Source organism: Choloepus didactylus, chromosome 9 (genome assembly GCF_015220235.1).
Source record: "Choloepus didactylus isolate mChoDid1 chromosome 9, mChoDid1.pri, whole genome shotgun sequence".
NCBI classification, from domain to species: Eukaryota; Metazoa; Chordata; class Mammalia; order Pilosa; family Megalonychidae; genus Choloepus; species Choloepus didactylus.
Window position 1 is genome coordinate 68,861,680 of NC_051315.1, and position 15,982 is coordinate 68,877,661.

The 15,982-nt window shown below is 36.8% G+C and overlaps 1 protein-coding gene across 9 annotated transcripts in view; it reads right to left on the bottom strand.

Moving 5' to 3' along the window:
- The window catches only part of CCDC141 (coiled-coil domain containing 141), a 232,839-nt gene that overhangs the window by 139,337 nt on the left and 77,520 nt on the right, over nucleotides 1-15,982 (bottom strand). For all 9 annotated transcript variants that reach the window (XM_037848536.1, XM_037848537.1, XM_037848538.1 and 6 more), the window contains 3 exons: nucleotides 15,154-15,345; nucleotides 13,145-13,253; nucleotides 5,266-5,519 (listed from right to left, as the gene is read on the bottom strand). In XM_037848536.1, the coding sequence (XP_037704464.1) occupies nucleotides 5,266-5,519; nucleotides 13,145-13,253; nucleotides 15,154-15,345 (555 nt within the window). The remainder of the gene's footprint in view (nucleotides 1-5,265; nucleotides 5,520-13,144; nucleotides 13,254-15,153; nucleotides 15,346-15,982) is intronic.

Consider the following 15,982-nt stretch of genomic DNA (forward strand, 5'->3'; position numbering starts at 1 on the left):
ATAATGAAATTGGCCTTCAATCTAAGACCAGTCTTCACTTAAGCATGGTGGTGGATGCAGGTGGAAGTAGGGGGATATGTAGCATGTTGGGCACTCGCTCTTCTTTTCCAACACAGGGGTAAAAAAATGCTAATGCAAATACAACAGTTATTATATACCAGGTTCTGTTCTGAGCACCTGACATACAACAACTCATTCAATCATCCCAACAACACTTTGAGGTACTATTAGTATCCACATTTTAGACAGTGGAGGCTCAGGAGATTAAATCATTTCTCAAAGTTGCTCAGCTGGTAAATAGAGGAGCCAGGATATGAACCAGCAGTCCAGCCTCAGTGTCCCTGATCTTACAAGCACACTGAGATAACAGTTAGCTTTATCAATTACCCAGCTGCTGTCACCGAGGTTAGCGAGAGAAAATGTAACATGGGGTGTTTTAAGATAGGAGCCTGGATTTATATTTAAGGAAATGACTAACTTATTTAAGGCCTGAATATTTTTAAAACACTATTTCTTCATATTATAATTAAATTAATCTTGGTTCAAGGATTGTTAGGGGTGGAGTATAAACAAAAGCCTATTTCTCCTCTTTACCATGAATGTGCTTTCTTAAAGCCTTACTACACCTATGATAGCATCTGACAACTAAATAGCTTAGGAGAACTTGATGAGTATAATAACAGTAATGCTAAACCCAGGGGAAAGAATATGGGCCTGATGAGAAAGATTCCATAAGTTGTACAGTTTAACCAAGGAGAAGGAAGGCATAGAAACTGTATTTATTAAGTATCTCTTAAAGTGCCAGATTTGTGCTACATGTTTTACTCATGTTATTTCATTTAATCCTTTGAACAAATCTATGAATTATATATTATGATTTCTAATTTAAAGACAAGATCCCATGAATGAGAGAAGTCACCAAGTCAGAAACCCTTTGCAATATCTTACTTTATTATCAACTCAACTTTCTGTTTTCCATAGTTGGCAAGGTATCTAGATTTCCCTTAAGTATGGGGCTGGGGTAGAATGTCCATTTTGAATCTTCTAAATCTTCATGCGATATTCTCTTTCTTTTTTTTACTGCAGTTGGTTCATATTGGTTCAAGTGGATAATTATTGCCATAGTCATGTGGCATATTGCTACCTTAAACAAAATAAAAAAACCTGGCTGTAGTTGCTTTTTCATTCTTGGTGTAACTTGATCTTTGTTTAGGAAGCATCTTTGATGAGTCTTTCTATTGCCTTTTCATTGTTTTAATCTGAATAAGTGTACTGAGGTTAAAAAGAAAGAAACTCCTTATAAAAAGCCAGAAGACTATTTTTTTCTCCAGAAATGGAAGAAACAATCCTCAAATTTAAATGAAACTGCAAGGGGCTCCAAGTAGCCAAAACAATGTTGAAAACGTAAACAGGGTTGGAGGACTCGTACTTCTTCAAATTGTGTTACAGAGTGAGAGTAATCAAAAGTGTGGTACTAGCATAAAGACAGACAAACAAACCAGTGGAACAGAACTGAAAGCCCAAAAACAGTCCCACACACCTATGGCCAATGGCCAAATGATTTTTTACAAGGGTGCTAAGTACATGCAGTGGGAAAAAAAATAGTCTTGTCAACAAATAGTGTTGGGAAAACTCTGGATATCCATATGCAGAAGAATAAAGTTAGACCCCTACCTCACAGAACATGCAAAAGTCAACTCAAAATGGATCTAGGACCTAAATATAAGAGCTGAAACTCTAAAACTCTTAGAAGGTAACATAACAAAATTTCAGGAGTTGGGATTTAGCAAATGGATTCTTAAATTTGACACCAAAAGCATGGACAACAACAACAACAAAAAAATTTGATTTAATCAAAATTAAAAAACTTTTGTACATTGAAGGAAATTATCAAGAAAGTGAAAAGACAACCTACAGAATGGGAGAAAACAGATTGAAACCATGTATTAGATAAGGGTTTAATATCCAGAATATATAAAGAAATCCTATGACTCAACAACAAAAAGACAAACAACCCAGTTTAAAAAATGGGCAAATGAACCTGGCAGGTGAAATCACTGCCCTCCCCCCTACACAGGATCTGACACCCAGGGGAGTAAATCTCTCTGGCAACATGGAATATAACTCCTGGGGAGGAATTTAGACCTGGCATTGTGGGATGGAGAACATCTTAACCAAAACGAGGATGTGAAAGGAAATGAAATAAGCTTCAGTGGCAGAGAGATTCCAAAAGGAGCTGAAACTATCAAACTACAACCCAGAACCCTTGAATCTTGAAGACAAATGTATAAAAATGTAGCTTATGAGGGGTGACAATGTGATTGAGAAAGCCATAAGGACCACACTCCCCTTTGTCCAGTGTGTGGATGGATGAGCAGAAAAATGGGGGCAAAGAAAAAGGCACCCAGTGTTCTTCTTTACTTTGTTCTTTTTCACTTCAATTTTTATTATTATTCTTGTGTGTGTGGTAATGAAAATGTTGAAAAATTAATTTCGGTGATGAATGCACAACTATATAATGGTACTGTGAACAACTGAATGTACGCTTTGTATGACTGCAGGGTATGTGAATATATCCCAGTAAAATTGAATTTTAAAAAAATAAGCAAAGGACTTGAATAGACATTTCACCAAAAAAGTTATACAAATGGCCAGTAAGCAGATGAAAAGAGTCTCAACCTCATTGGCCATTAGGGGAATGCAAATTGAAACTACAATGATACACAACTTCATACCCACAAGGATGGCTATTAATAAAAAACAAATAAATGAAAAACAGAAAATAAGTGTTGGAGAGGATGCAGAGAAATTGGAACTCTAGTACATTGTTGGGGGAATGTAAAATGGTGCAGCCATTGTAGAAAGCAATATTGTGGTTCTTCACAAAGTTAAATATAGAATTACCATTTGAACCAGCAATCCCACTTCTACGTATGTACCAAAAGTGGGTGAAAACAGGGTGAGAAACAGATGCTTGTACACTAATGTTTATAGCAACATTATTCACAATAACCAAGAGCTGGAAATAACTCAAGTGTCTATCAACAAACTAATGGATAAACAAAATGTGGTATATACACACAGTGGAATATTATTCAGCCACAAGAAAAAATGAAGTTACGAGACATGCTGCAATACAGAAGAACCTTGGAAACACTACGCTCAGTGAAATAACTGAAACACACAAGGACAAAATTGTATGATTTCATTTAAAAGAGATGACTAGAAATAGAAATAGCAGATTCACAGTTACCAGGGGAGGGGGGAATGGAGAATGGGGACAAAGGAGAATGTGTTTATAAAAATAAAAATAAAACAAAAGAGATAAATGACTCCATATGATAAAGTTAGAGGAGTTCTTGGTGTTTTCTTGGAAGCACTAGGGGCAGGGGTTGGGGTTCTGAAGTCACGAATGAAAAGAGAGAAAAAGAAAGTTTCTGTTGGGAAACAGCAGCTTCAGGAACATAGAAACAAGTCAGTATTAGCGGGCAGAGGAGGGGAGTGAGAGAGAGAGACAGAGAGACAGAGAAACAGCCATAATGGACCCATTTATGATGGTGAAGACAAGGATCTTCAGAAACAGTTGTCTGATAAACAATTTCAAGTTAATTCTTATTCTGTGCATTAATTCCCCTTTGTGATGTCAGAATCATCAGTAAAAGCCTTGAGCTGGATGACAGTACTCCGGGAAATGAGCATGTGGAGGTGAGGTGGGGGCTACACTGGGAGACTGGCAGGCAAAATACAGCAGAAGCAGGACAGCAGCTGGCAGCAGCAGTGCCAAGGCTAAAGTAATAACAGTGGAGATAGATACAGTGGCTTGGAGGGGAAGGCAACAAAATGTGAGCAAGAGAATGTATGGCTGGAGGCCTCTGCATTCAGTGTCTGCTCTAGTGCCACCTCTTCAGAAAGGCCTTTTCAGATTAAAAGTAGACCAATACTAGTCAAAATCAATTGCCCAATTGATTTTCTTTATAGCACTTACCACTGATATTTGTTTATTACATGTCCATCTCATTGCACTAGAGCAGTGGTTCTCAACTCGGGGTGATTTTGCTACCCAGAGGACATTTGGCAATATCTGGAGGACTACTGGCATCTCCTGAGTAGGGGCTAGGGATTCTGTTAAATATCCTATAGTGCACAGGAGAGGCCTCCACAATAAGAAATTATCTGGCACTAGATGTTAATAGTGTCATGATTGAGAAACTCTGCCTTAGAAGGAAAATTCCTAGAGGAAAGGGACTTTGTCCTGCCACTGGTACATCTCCAGCACCTTTAACAGAGCTCGGTACATAGTAGATGCTCAATAAGTATTAGTTGAAAGGCTGATCATCATTTAAGTCCTCATTTTTCCAGGTTGAAATAAGAGCCAGTTTCTAACGACCTCACCTTTGCTCCTAACTATGACTCTGCCTCTACAATTTCTCAGAGAAATAACATAAAACATGGGAAGAAACTCCTTTCCAGGGCATCCAGACTAGGAGCCCTCCACCCATGTCATTTGCCCTTCAAGTCCCCTCCACTTAATTTGTATGCTGTTTGAGCACTGGATTGGGACAATCAGAAAAACTGCAACAAACATTCCACTTAAATAATTTGAGTTGGGGGTCTTCAAAAAGAGTTCTGTACACTCTCCCCCTCAAATAAGTGGTACCAAAGAACTTCAGTGGCACCCATGCACAACTGGCAAGTGATCAGAGCTGTGCCTGCAGTCTGGGTAATGAGCTCTAGGAAGCCCGAAAATTCATCAACCCTCCATTCCACTCACCCCACCCCTCAACACACACACAAAATAGCCCTCTAACCAGGGAGCATCCAGCCATGGGCCAAGGTAATATTACTTCACCAGACCATGCTTCAAACAGCATTATCTCTATTTCAACTGACAGACTCACTGGCATTAGCAGCAATTTGGCACAATTCAGTACCATCAAGCCCCTTCAACTTTTAAGAAAACTGCAATTAACATTTCAGAACTTCAAAGAAATGTGTTTAAAAGTAGTGACTTAGAATGAAGTGGAAAAGAGAATCCCAAGATAGAACAGAGTCATTTTCAAAACTGCCTATGATGTTCTCCCATTTATAAATCAATATTATAATGAGAGGAAATAAAAACCTTTTCTCGGTGTTATTTACTTCAGAAAATGACATGGTATTTTGGACCACAACCACTGAGAAACTGTCCCAGGGCATGGATAATCCACATAATCACCAAATTTCAGTAACAGTGGCAGAGACATCATCAACAGCCCTTTTGGTTACCTGGTTTTCTTGCTGGTCCCACTGACATAACTGCAGAACCTGCCTCAATTCCTGCCACTGTTGCTTCAGGTACTTGTCTAGTTGCCTTCTCCTGTCCTGCAGAAGTTCAAGAAGGCTGTCGATCTTCAGGCAGCTGCTTTGAGCTCCCTGAATCAACTCGGGATTTGCATTAGGCCCATCACATTTAAATTTTTCTATGAATTCAGTGAGTTGTTGACTTTTGTTTAAAAGAGCTAAAGATCGTTCTAAGAGTTCTGGAAGAAAATTAAAAAGAAAAAAGAACAGTGGTATGAGCAAACTTTTCTATACCAATATAGAGACTTCATATACTTTAAAATGTATGTACACTTTAATAATAAATCATCCTGCAAGGAATTTAAATGTGTAAACATAAACTGCTTACAAAACTTGAAAAAAACAACTAGTCAAATTACCTTGGCCTAAGAATGGCTATACAGCTAATTGCCCAATGTTAGAAAGCTAAAGTTTAGTGAGATAGCGTGGTACAGTTTAGGGAGTGGAAAGACCACTGGGTTTCAGCACTGGTTCAGTTGGCTTTTAATAGTGCGATACCGGTGTAGGTGTCCGTCTTTGGAGTGTTCTTCTGCATTGTGAGGTGATTGGTCTAAATCAGAGGTTTAACATCTAATGCCCACTGTGGCCAGACAAAAGCCTTAATGAATGTGGTGGCCAGGTGCCCAGCTTACAGGAACTATGGCAGAATGGAAAGTGCTTGCTCAGTCTAACAGAGTCAGCTGTCACACAGTTTAAGCCAATTATTGACATGAGGGAATACAAATCCAGTGTTGACGGAACTTCCCATTTTTTGAGTTACAGATTGTATGTGAAAATGTCTAATTTTTAAATGTTTTAGTAAACATTTTAGTAAACATTGCATGTTTTAGTAAAACAAAACAAAGCACCTCCATCTGCCAAATGGACCACCAGTTTGTGATCTCTGGGTCATATCTTCCAGAAATGGGAGTTTAAGTCTGAAAATTGAATGATCACCAAGAGAGAAAGTATAGAAGAGGAAGGAGTTGAGAAGAGCATTTTGAGGAGAATCCTCACTTGGGATCAACTGGAGGAAGAGCTAGAGAACAATTCACCCTCCAGAAGCCAGAAAACAAGGAGCCATTTGTGACACACCACTCTCCCACATCCCACCATCACTAAGACCTTTCAATTTTACCTCCTATCTCCCAAATCTGCCGATTTCTCTCTATCTCCACAACAGAAACCATCATGGTGCCTGGATTAGTACAGTTTTCTTATAACTGTGCCCCCTCTCCAATCCATTCATCTATTCTTGATACTTTTGCTAGAAAGATATATCCAGAACGTATCATGTCTCATACCCCACACTACACTTAAAGCACTCTGGTGGTTTCCCATTGCCTTGTAATTAAGGACAGCCCCCTCCCCCCAAGTGGATTACTGGATCTGGCATGATCTGGTCCCTATCTTCCTCTTCAGAAGTCTCAACCTCTACTCTTCATCCCTACTGACCTCCTTTAAATTCCTCACAGATGCTAGACTTCCTCCTGCCCTAGAACTTCTCATTGTTTCCTCTGCCAGAGACACTATTCTCCTCAACCCCTTCTTCTCACCATTATTCTACTTATATTTCAAGTGTCAGTCAGTTCCTCAAAGGACAAAAGGACAGAACTAAATTCTCATGGCACAATGTTCCTCTCATTCACATCCCTTATCTCATGTATAATTTTACACTTATTTGTGGGGTTATTTGATTAACATCTGTCTTTGTCACTAGGCTCTCATGCAACACGAGGACAGAGACCATGACTGTATTCCCAGCACTTAAAACAGTTACTAGCACAATGGGGATGTCCCATAATTTTTGCAGAATGCTTGAATGAGATGAAATGTAATAAAATGGAGAGGAGAATTAGGAAAGTTTACTTATTATAGGTATTTCATATGTGAGATTGTATAGTATTTGTCCTTTTGTGTCTGACTTATTTCGTTTAAAATAATGTCCTCAGGGTTCATCCATTTTGTCGCATGCTTTAGGACTTCTTTCTTATTGCTATATAATACTCCATTGCATATGTATATACCACATTTTGTTGATCCATTCATCTGTTGATGTACACTTGGGTGGTTTCCATCTTTTGGCAATTGTGAATAATGCTGCTATGAACACCATTGTGCTGTCTGCATCCCTGCCTTCAGATCTTCTGGGTATATCCTGAGTAGTGGGATGGCCGGGTCATAAGGCAACTCTATACTTAGCTTCCTGAGGAACTGCCAAACCATCCTCCACAGTGGCTGTATATTCCCACCAGCAGTGAATAAGTGTTCCAATTTCTCCACATCCTCTTCAATACTTATAATTTCCTGTTTGTTTAATAGTGGCCATTCTATTAGTTGTGAGATGATATCTCATTGTGGTTTTGATTTGCATTTCTCTAAATAGCTAGTGAAGCTGAGTATCTTTTCAGGTGCTTTTTAGCCATCTATATTTTCTCTTTTGAAAAATGACTATTCATGTCTTTTGCCCATTTTTTAATTAGGTTGTTTGTCTTTTTATTGTTGAGTTGTAGGATTTCTTTATATATTCTGAACATCACACCCTTATCAAATATGTGGTTTCCAAATATTCCCTCCCATTGAGTCGTTTGCCTTTTCACCCTTTTGACAAAGTCTTCTGGAGCAATGAAGTATTTGATTTTTGAAGTATTCAATTTTGAATACTGTTTTATCTGTTTGGTTTGTTTGTTGCTTGTGCTTTGGGTGTAAAGTCTAAGAAACTACCATCTATCACTAGATATTGAAGATGTTTCTCCAAAGTTTCTTCCAGCAGTTCTACTGGTTCTTATTTAGGTCTCTGATTAATTTTGAGTTAAATTTTGTATAGGGTGTGAGAGAAGGGTCCTCTTTCATTTCTTCGAATATGGATATCCAATTCTCCTAACACCATTTATTGAAGAGACTGTTCTGTCCCAGTTGAGTGGACTTGGGAGCCTTATGAAAAATCAATTGACCATGCATCTGAGGGTCTATTTCTGAACTCTCAATTTGATTCCATTGATCAATGTGTCTATCTTTATGCCAGTGCCATGCTGTTTTTGGACATTGTGCTTTATAATATGCTTTAAAGTCAGGAAGCGTGATACCTCCTGCTTCATTCTTCTTTTTCAAAGTGTTTTTGCCTGTTTGAGGCTCCTTACCCTTCCAAATAAATTTGATGATTGGCTTTTCCATTTCTGCAAAGTAGCCTGTTGGAATTTTGACTGGTAATGCATTAATCTATAGATCAATTTGGGTAGAATTGATATCTTAACAACATTTAGCCTTCCAATCCATGAACATGGAATGTCTTTTCATTTATTTGGGTCTCCTTTGATTTCTTTTAGCAATGTTTTGTAGTTTTCTGTGTACAAGTCCTTTATGTCCTTTGTTAAGTTTATTCCTAGATATTTGATTCTTTTAGGTGTTACTGTAAATGGAAATTTTTCCTTGATCACCTACTCAGATAGCTCACTTCTAGTGTACAGAAACACCATTGATTTTTGTGTGTTGATCTTGTATCCTGCCACTTTGCTGAACTCCTTTATTAGCTCAAGTAGCTTTGCTGTCATTCATTTTTTCTGGATTTTCTAAATATAGGATCATGTCATCTGCAAATAGTGCCAGTTTTATTTCTTTCTTTCCAATATGGATGCCTTTTATAACTTTTTCTTGCCTAATTGCTCTAGCTAGAACTTCTAGCAGAATGTTGAATAGCAGTGGTGACAGTGGTAATCCTTGTCTCATTCTCAATCTTAGAGAGAAAGTTTTCAGTCTCTCACCATTGAGTATGATGTTAGCTATAGGCTTTTCATATATGTCTTCATCATGTTGAGGAAGCTTCCTTCAGTTTCTACCTTTTTAAGTATTTTTATCAAGAAAGGATGCTGAATTTTGTCAAATGCCTTTTCTGTGTCAATTAAGAGGGTTTTCCCTTTTAATTTGTTAATGTGATATATTACATTAACTGATTTTCTTGTGTTGAACCACTCTTGCATACCTGGAATAAAACTCACTTGGTGATGATGTTTAATTCTTTTAATATGCTCTTGGGTTCTATTTGCAAGTATTTTGTTTAGGATTTTTGCATCTATATTCATTAGAGAGATTGGTCTGAAAGTTTTCTTTTCTTGTAGTATCTTTATCTGTCTTTGGTATTAGGGTGATGTTGGCATCATAGAATGAGTTAAGTAGTGTTCCCTCTTCTTCAATTTTTTGGAAGAGTTTGAGCAGGAATGATATTAATTCTTGGAATGCTTGGTAAAATTTGCCTATGAGGCTGTCTGGTCCTGGGCTTTTCTTTGCTGGTAAGTTTTTGATGACTAATTCAATCTATTTACTTTTGATTGGCTACTTGAAGTCTTCTATTTCTTCTCAAGTTAGTGTAGGCTGTTTGTGTGTTTCTAGGAAGTTGTCCGTTTCTTTTAAGTTTTCTAGTTTGTTGGCATACAGTTGTTCATAGTAACCACTTATGATCTTTTAAAATTTCTTTGGGGTCTATGGTAGTGCCTCCATCCTCTCATTTCTGATTTTATTTATTTGCAACTTCTCTTTTTTGTTTTAATCTTTATCAGTCTAGCTAAGGATTTCTTGATTTTATTGATCTTCTCAAAGAAGATCAACATTCACTCTATTTTCTTCTTATTCTCTATTTCATTAATTTCTGCTCTAATCTTTGTTATTCCTTTCCTTCTGCTTGCTTTGGGATTAGTTTACTATTCTTCAGTTTCTCCAGTTGTTCAGTTAGGTTGTTGGTTTTAGTTCTTTCTTCCTTTTTAATGTAGGCATTTAGGGCTATAAATTTCCCTCTCAGCACTGCCGTCATTGCATTCCATACATTTCATACATTGAGTTCTCGTTTCCATTAGTCTCAAGTATTTACTGATTTCTCTTGTAATTTCTTCTTTGACCCACTGGTTGTTTAAGAGCATGTTGTTCAACCTTCATTTATTGGTGTATTTTCTGGTTCTCTAGCTGTTATTGATTTCCAGCTTCATTTCATTATGATCAGAGAAAGTGCTGTGTATAATTTCAATCTTTTAAAATTTACTAAGACCTGTTTTGTGCCCCAGCTTATGGTCTATCTTGGAGAATGTTCCATGAGCACTTGAGAAGAATGTATATCCTGCTGTTTTGCAATACATTGTTCTATATATATCTGTTTGGTCCAGTTCACTTATCTTATTGTTTATGTTCTCTGTTTCTTTACTGAGCTTCTGTTTAGATGCTGTATCTATTGGAGACAGTGGTGTATTGAAGTCTCCCACTATTATGGTAAAGCCGTCTATTACTCTCTTCAGTTTTGCCAGTGTTTGCCTTATGTACTTTGGGGCACCTTGATTAGGAGCATAGATATTTATGATTCTTATTAAATATGCTGCTTTTTATATTTAGGATGGAAAGATCTGTGAAGATCACCCAGAGAATAAAGCATTGCACTACTAAAAATTGATCATACCAGTACTAAAAGCCAAGTCTTCTGATCAGTAGTTCAGTGTTTTTGCCACTATACTGTGGCACTCTGTTTTACCATTCTAACATCTGGCATTTGGAGAGGATATTTTAGTCTTAAACTATTTCTAGGATTGTCAATGTGAAGATGGGAACAAGCCTTTTTGTAACATTCCAGAGAGTAGAAACTTCAACCTATTCATCCAGATTCTGCCCTCTGCAAAGTTACAGAATAAGTCTCTTATGTGTAACACAACCTTAGCACTGCTGACTAAGAAAAGGCCATAGGTGAAGTCAATTGAAATAAAGTTAATATGAGAGATATGTTGTATTATAGATTTCTTAGTTGCATTAATAATCTGTTTCCTGACGCTCATGCTCTGTACTACTCACTGATCAACATCTCAGAAACTTATTAGAAGTACTATCCGTAATTTTTAAATTAACTTTAATTTTTATTTCTTTAAATTTAAAGACAGTATATATTATCACACCCTTTAACAAGAAATCAGAATTTCATTGTTTAATATGCATTGCAAGTTAGCTAATCTTAATCACTTCCCACTGAATCAGTTGATTAATAAATTTCATCAGCCCCCATTTTATGAAAACAAAGCCCTTGAAGACACCAGCCAGCAAATGAATTGGGAGCCAGGTATCCTGACCAGAATTGCCGGCACTATCTGCTCTTCAATGTCACATAGAGGGGTACAAAAACATCATGAAAATCATGCCAATGAGACTGAAGAATATCTTATCATCACAAAGTAAACTTTCTTATCTTCAACTAGCATTTTCATCTATCTCCCAGACTAAGAAGCAGCCAGTGGACCCTCAAAGGCCATCCACTGAAAGGCAGGACGTTGGTTGGTTGGTACCAGCTGGATGCCTGGGTGTGGCAGGCTGAGCCTCCAAAAGGAGCAGCACGAGCCCCATGTAAACTGGCTCACATGCCACAGATTCAAATAACTTTGAAGAAGCCAAACCAAAAGAGCATTAAGGCTATTTCCCTTCTCCCAGCACCTTCCCCAACTCTTTATGGAAAAAGCCTCACTTCCTCAACTCCCCAATCCCTCCAGAAAAATGCTTTCATTTGATTGCCTCAGTAATGAACGTCTTCAACAAATCCATCAGTCACTGTCAGGTTTTAGGAGCTAAAACTGCTGTGCGATGTATGTGTTGGCTGGATGAAGACTGAACTGAGACCACGGAACTCATTTTGGTTACCTGGGCTTGATTCACTTTCTGGTCTAAGAGGAATTTCGTAAGATCTGCTCATCCCCTTTGGGCCCAGCCAGATTGCTGCTGCCATATAAAAATGGGCAGCCTGCTCCTTTAATGCTGAATCTTTGATATTGTTTGTTATCCCTGTTAATGACAGGTCCTACAGAATAATAATTAGTTAAAATTACATATATATATTTGGTAGGATGTCATAAAAATTTACATACTAAAGATTGGATCCTTTAATCTTTGAGCTTTGGAAAAGTTGTGATAAGTAACTAATCGTAATGATCTTTGGAAGATAATATAAACACAAAAGCTATTTGGGGCTTTAAAAACACCCCTAACCCCTGTCTAGCATGATGAGGCTTGTGGAGCTAAAAAGTGAGTTAGAACTGTGACATGACTTCAGGAAGTCATTCCTGTCAAAACCAGTCAGTCCTATTTGGCAGTAATAATTGGAAGACACATTAGGAAAAACAAAAGTGACTGCTCCTATCTACTTATCCAATCTATCTCCACCAAAAAAGACTGTAGTAAATGGTCATTCTTCCACAAATGACTTCCCTTCTCTAGTCCTGGCTAGCCCCAAATTCCTAGCACACAAATGGTTGCTTAACAGGTAGACTATCTTTATAGTTTTTGGAGGGGTTTGAAAATCTTCTTACATAGAGTTTTATTAGGTTTTTATCTGGGAAAAAAGTTCACTACTTTTAAAAAGACTATAATGGTGAAAGAGGGATTTTCTTACCTAGAGCTGTTATTTAAAGGTTGACCATTTACTATATCTTAGAAGGAACATAACTGAATTAAACCATTAATTCAACCAAGAAACATTTATTAAGAATCCCTCATGTGCCAGGCGTCATGCTAGATGCTGAAGATCAAAGCATGTTTATGGTGGAAATGACCCTCGTCCTCAGGAACTAAACTTTAGGAGATCAAATAACTGAATCTTCTGGTGTTCTTCCTCTACCATCCTCTTAAAATTGTTTACAACTAGCTCTTTCCTGCAGAAAATCACAAAAATAAAACTTTATTTAATGTTTCTTGGAACAAATCAAGGCATAAGAAAACAGATAAACTTAAAACACTGTCATACATGGGGTTCTCATACTGACATCTTATATAAACTTTAAAAGCGTATGTAAGGAATAAACATATTTCTTGCCTTTGGTATGAAGCTCATGGAGCTGAAGAAGTGATTTTAAGGATTCAGTGCTCTCAAACTCCTGAGTGTTCTGGAGGAAATCTTCAGCTTGGTCTATTTTAATAGCAAACTATAACAGAAATACAAGGAAAAGACTTTTGAAAAAATTTATAAAAAATGCACCACTTTTAGTTATTTGGAGATTTTTTCACTGACTCATGACCTAGATGACTGTGAGAATGTGAGGATGTGAGGAGGTGTGTGATTGTGTCAGTGTGTGCTATCTTTGCATGCTTATGTGAGGATAAGTATTTGTGTGTAATCAATTTATAAGGTGCAAAGGCAAGGACTTTCTTATTCTTCCTTTGGAATCCTTTCATACCTGGAAATATGTCATGTATGTGAAAATAAACCAACTTGTATATTTCAGCTTCCTCTTTAAATAGTTTAAAAATAAATAAACAATTCATTATTCAAAGGAAGCATCCCTAAAGTTCTATTAATTCTTATGGACATTTTCTTTTCTCCACACAAAAGTTAACACTTCGCTTCTTTCTGCAGCTTCTACAGGATAGCAATAGCACCTTAGACCCTATTGCTAATTTCAACCTCTCTTTTTTTTTTTGTCATTAATGAACATCTCTTTGCCATATGCAAGGGGCAGGAAAGAACATGTAGGCATTCACCTTCACCTTAGAAGCAATCCACAAAACTGTAAGAAGATAACACTGGAAACAATTAGTGTTTTCATTAGATCTAAAAAGAGCTCACTAAAGTACAAGAATAAGGATGCTAGGTTGAATTATGGTTTAACACAGTATATATGTTCACTTTATGCAATATCTGGAAGTAATTTACTCACCATGGGGAGAATTATCTTAGCATTACTGCTTCTACACAGTTAGAAGTAAATATTTGACCTAATGTTAGAAAAAAGATAAATTTCTGTGCTCAAAAGATCTGAGTTGTAAGTGCACCTGACACCTAAACCCCTTTACTAAGATGGAATGAATCAGATGGATCTAGAATTTTGCCCCTGTAGGTGTATTTCAGCTGATATATTTCTTTCCTAGAAAGAAAATTGTGTATAGAACCTTTTCCAAGGTGGTCTATAAAGTGAATTGTGAGTTGACCTCAGTTTTTGAATTGTGGAAAACAAACCTTGTAAGTTACCTGCTTTTAAACAAGTTCATGATGCATGAGATTGCTACCCTAATTTTTATGTTCTAAAACTAATCTTCTTTGCTTCATTATTTTGGATTTAAGTCCTGAATTTCAGTTTGAAAATGTCGTATTTTCAAAGCTAGAGCTTTATCATAATGAAACAGTGCTCTCACGTCAAAATGAATGTACTGTTACTTGACAGAGAAGTTGTAAGTGAAATTTCCTATAACAGTCTTACACTAAATATAACACCTCTGTTGATAACACTCTTTGAGTCTCACATTTTGAAATTGGAAACCTCAAAAAATCACAGAATTCAAGAAAAATTAAAAGGGGAAGTGCTCCTTTTAAGGCAGGGATTCTTCCTTCCCCTGTATTTTAAATTTTAATGGGCTTAAACTATAGAAATTCAACTATATGCCATAGGAAAGTACCCTATAAAATGCCATGTTTACAAGGCCAAAACTGCTCTACAGAATATTACTTAATTCCTTTTCCTCTAAGCGGCAGAAGAACTTTTATTCTCTTTTAGCTAACAAGATTACTCTGGACCCCTAATAATCCTATAGTCAAGGAGAACTGTTTTGATTTCTAAAAAGGGAAATCATAATGACTTATGGCTAAGTTTCCATTTTTACATAATGATTTACTTAATTTTAATTAACTATAGTTAGACTTTGTTTGATGATCTACATTTGAGTACCAATAACTGTATTTTTTGACAATCAAAACTGAAATCCATTGTATTTCTTGGTTTTGCTGCCATTTTGAACCTGACTGCTATGTCTATTTGTAGAAATAAAACATTTTCAGGAATGCTAACTTTTGCTCTGTTGGAGAAAAGAGAAATTATTTCTAAGACAAACCTCTAAGGCATTTTCGAAAAATTCAGAGGTCAGTCTGAGCAGCTCCCTTCTTCTTTCAAGCACGGAGACCAGAGCTGCCCACGCTTCACCCAGGGTCTTAGCCATCGCATCATAGACCTGCTGCTGGTCCTTGTTTTCTTCAGCTGTCTTGTCTGCTTCCTCTAAGAGTTCCCATACCCGATCTTCCAAAGCCTAAGTCCAGGAGAAAAAAGGCATAAAGCAGGTATAACTCACTGTAAGAAGCCAGGATCACATTTTAAATCTTGGGATAATTGAAATTGCATGTGTTTTGGGAGGTCTAGAACAGAAATTATAAACACAGACTGCTATGGGATCAAGCAAGAAGGAGAAAGGAATGGAAATTGAGGGGAACATTTAAACACTGCTCAAACACTGTAGAGATTTATCAAACATATGTCTAGTCTCCCAGTGGTTTAGAATATTGTGTTGTCCTCGCATTTCAAAAGGAAATCAAACTGAAACACATCCAGTAGAGAAGGATCAAGAAAAAAAAATTATGAGAAATGAGATCAGTACAATTTGCTGTTTCTTCTAAAAATTAAGTTCAAGAAACTTAATGTAAATTAAGAATATTAATAAATTAATAAACTTAATTTAAGAATATATTCTTAAAAGATTAAATGTAAAAAATTAGAATACCTGTAACCAACACTACTGATTGAGCAAAATAAGGCAGATGAAGGGATGTGCTCACATACTTCTCTCATTTGGTGTTAGGAGGAAAAGCCATAGATTGTTTCAGTCTTGAATTTGGCTCAAAAGACATAATTTTCAAAATAGAATAGCCTAATTTAGTATGCATAAATTC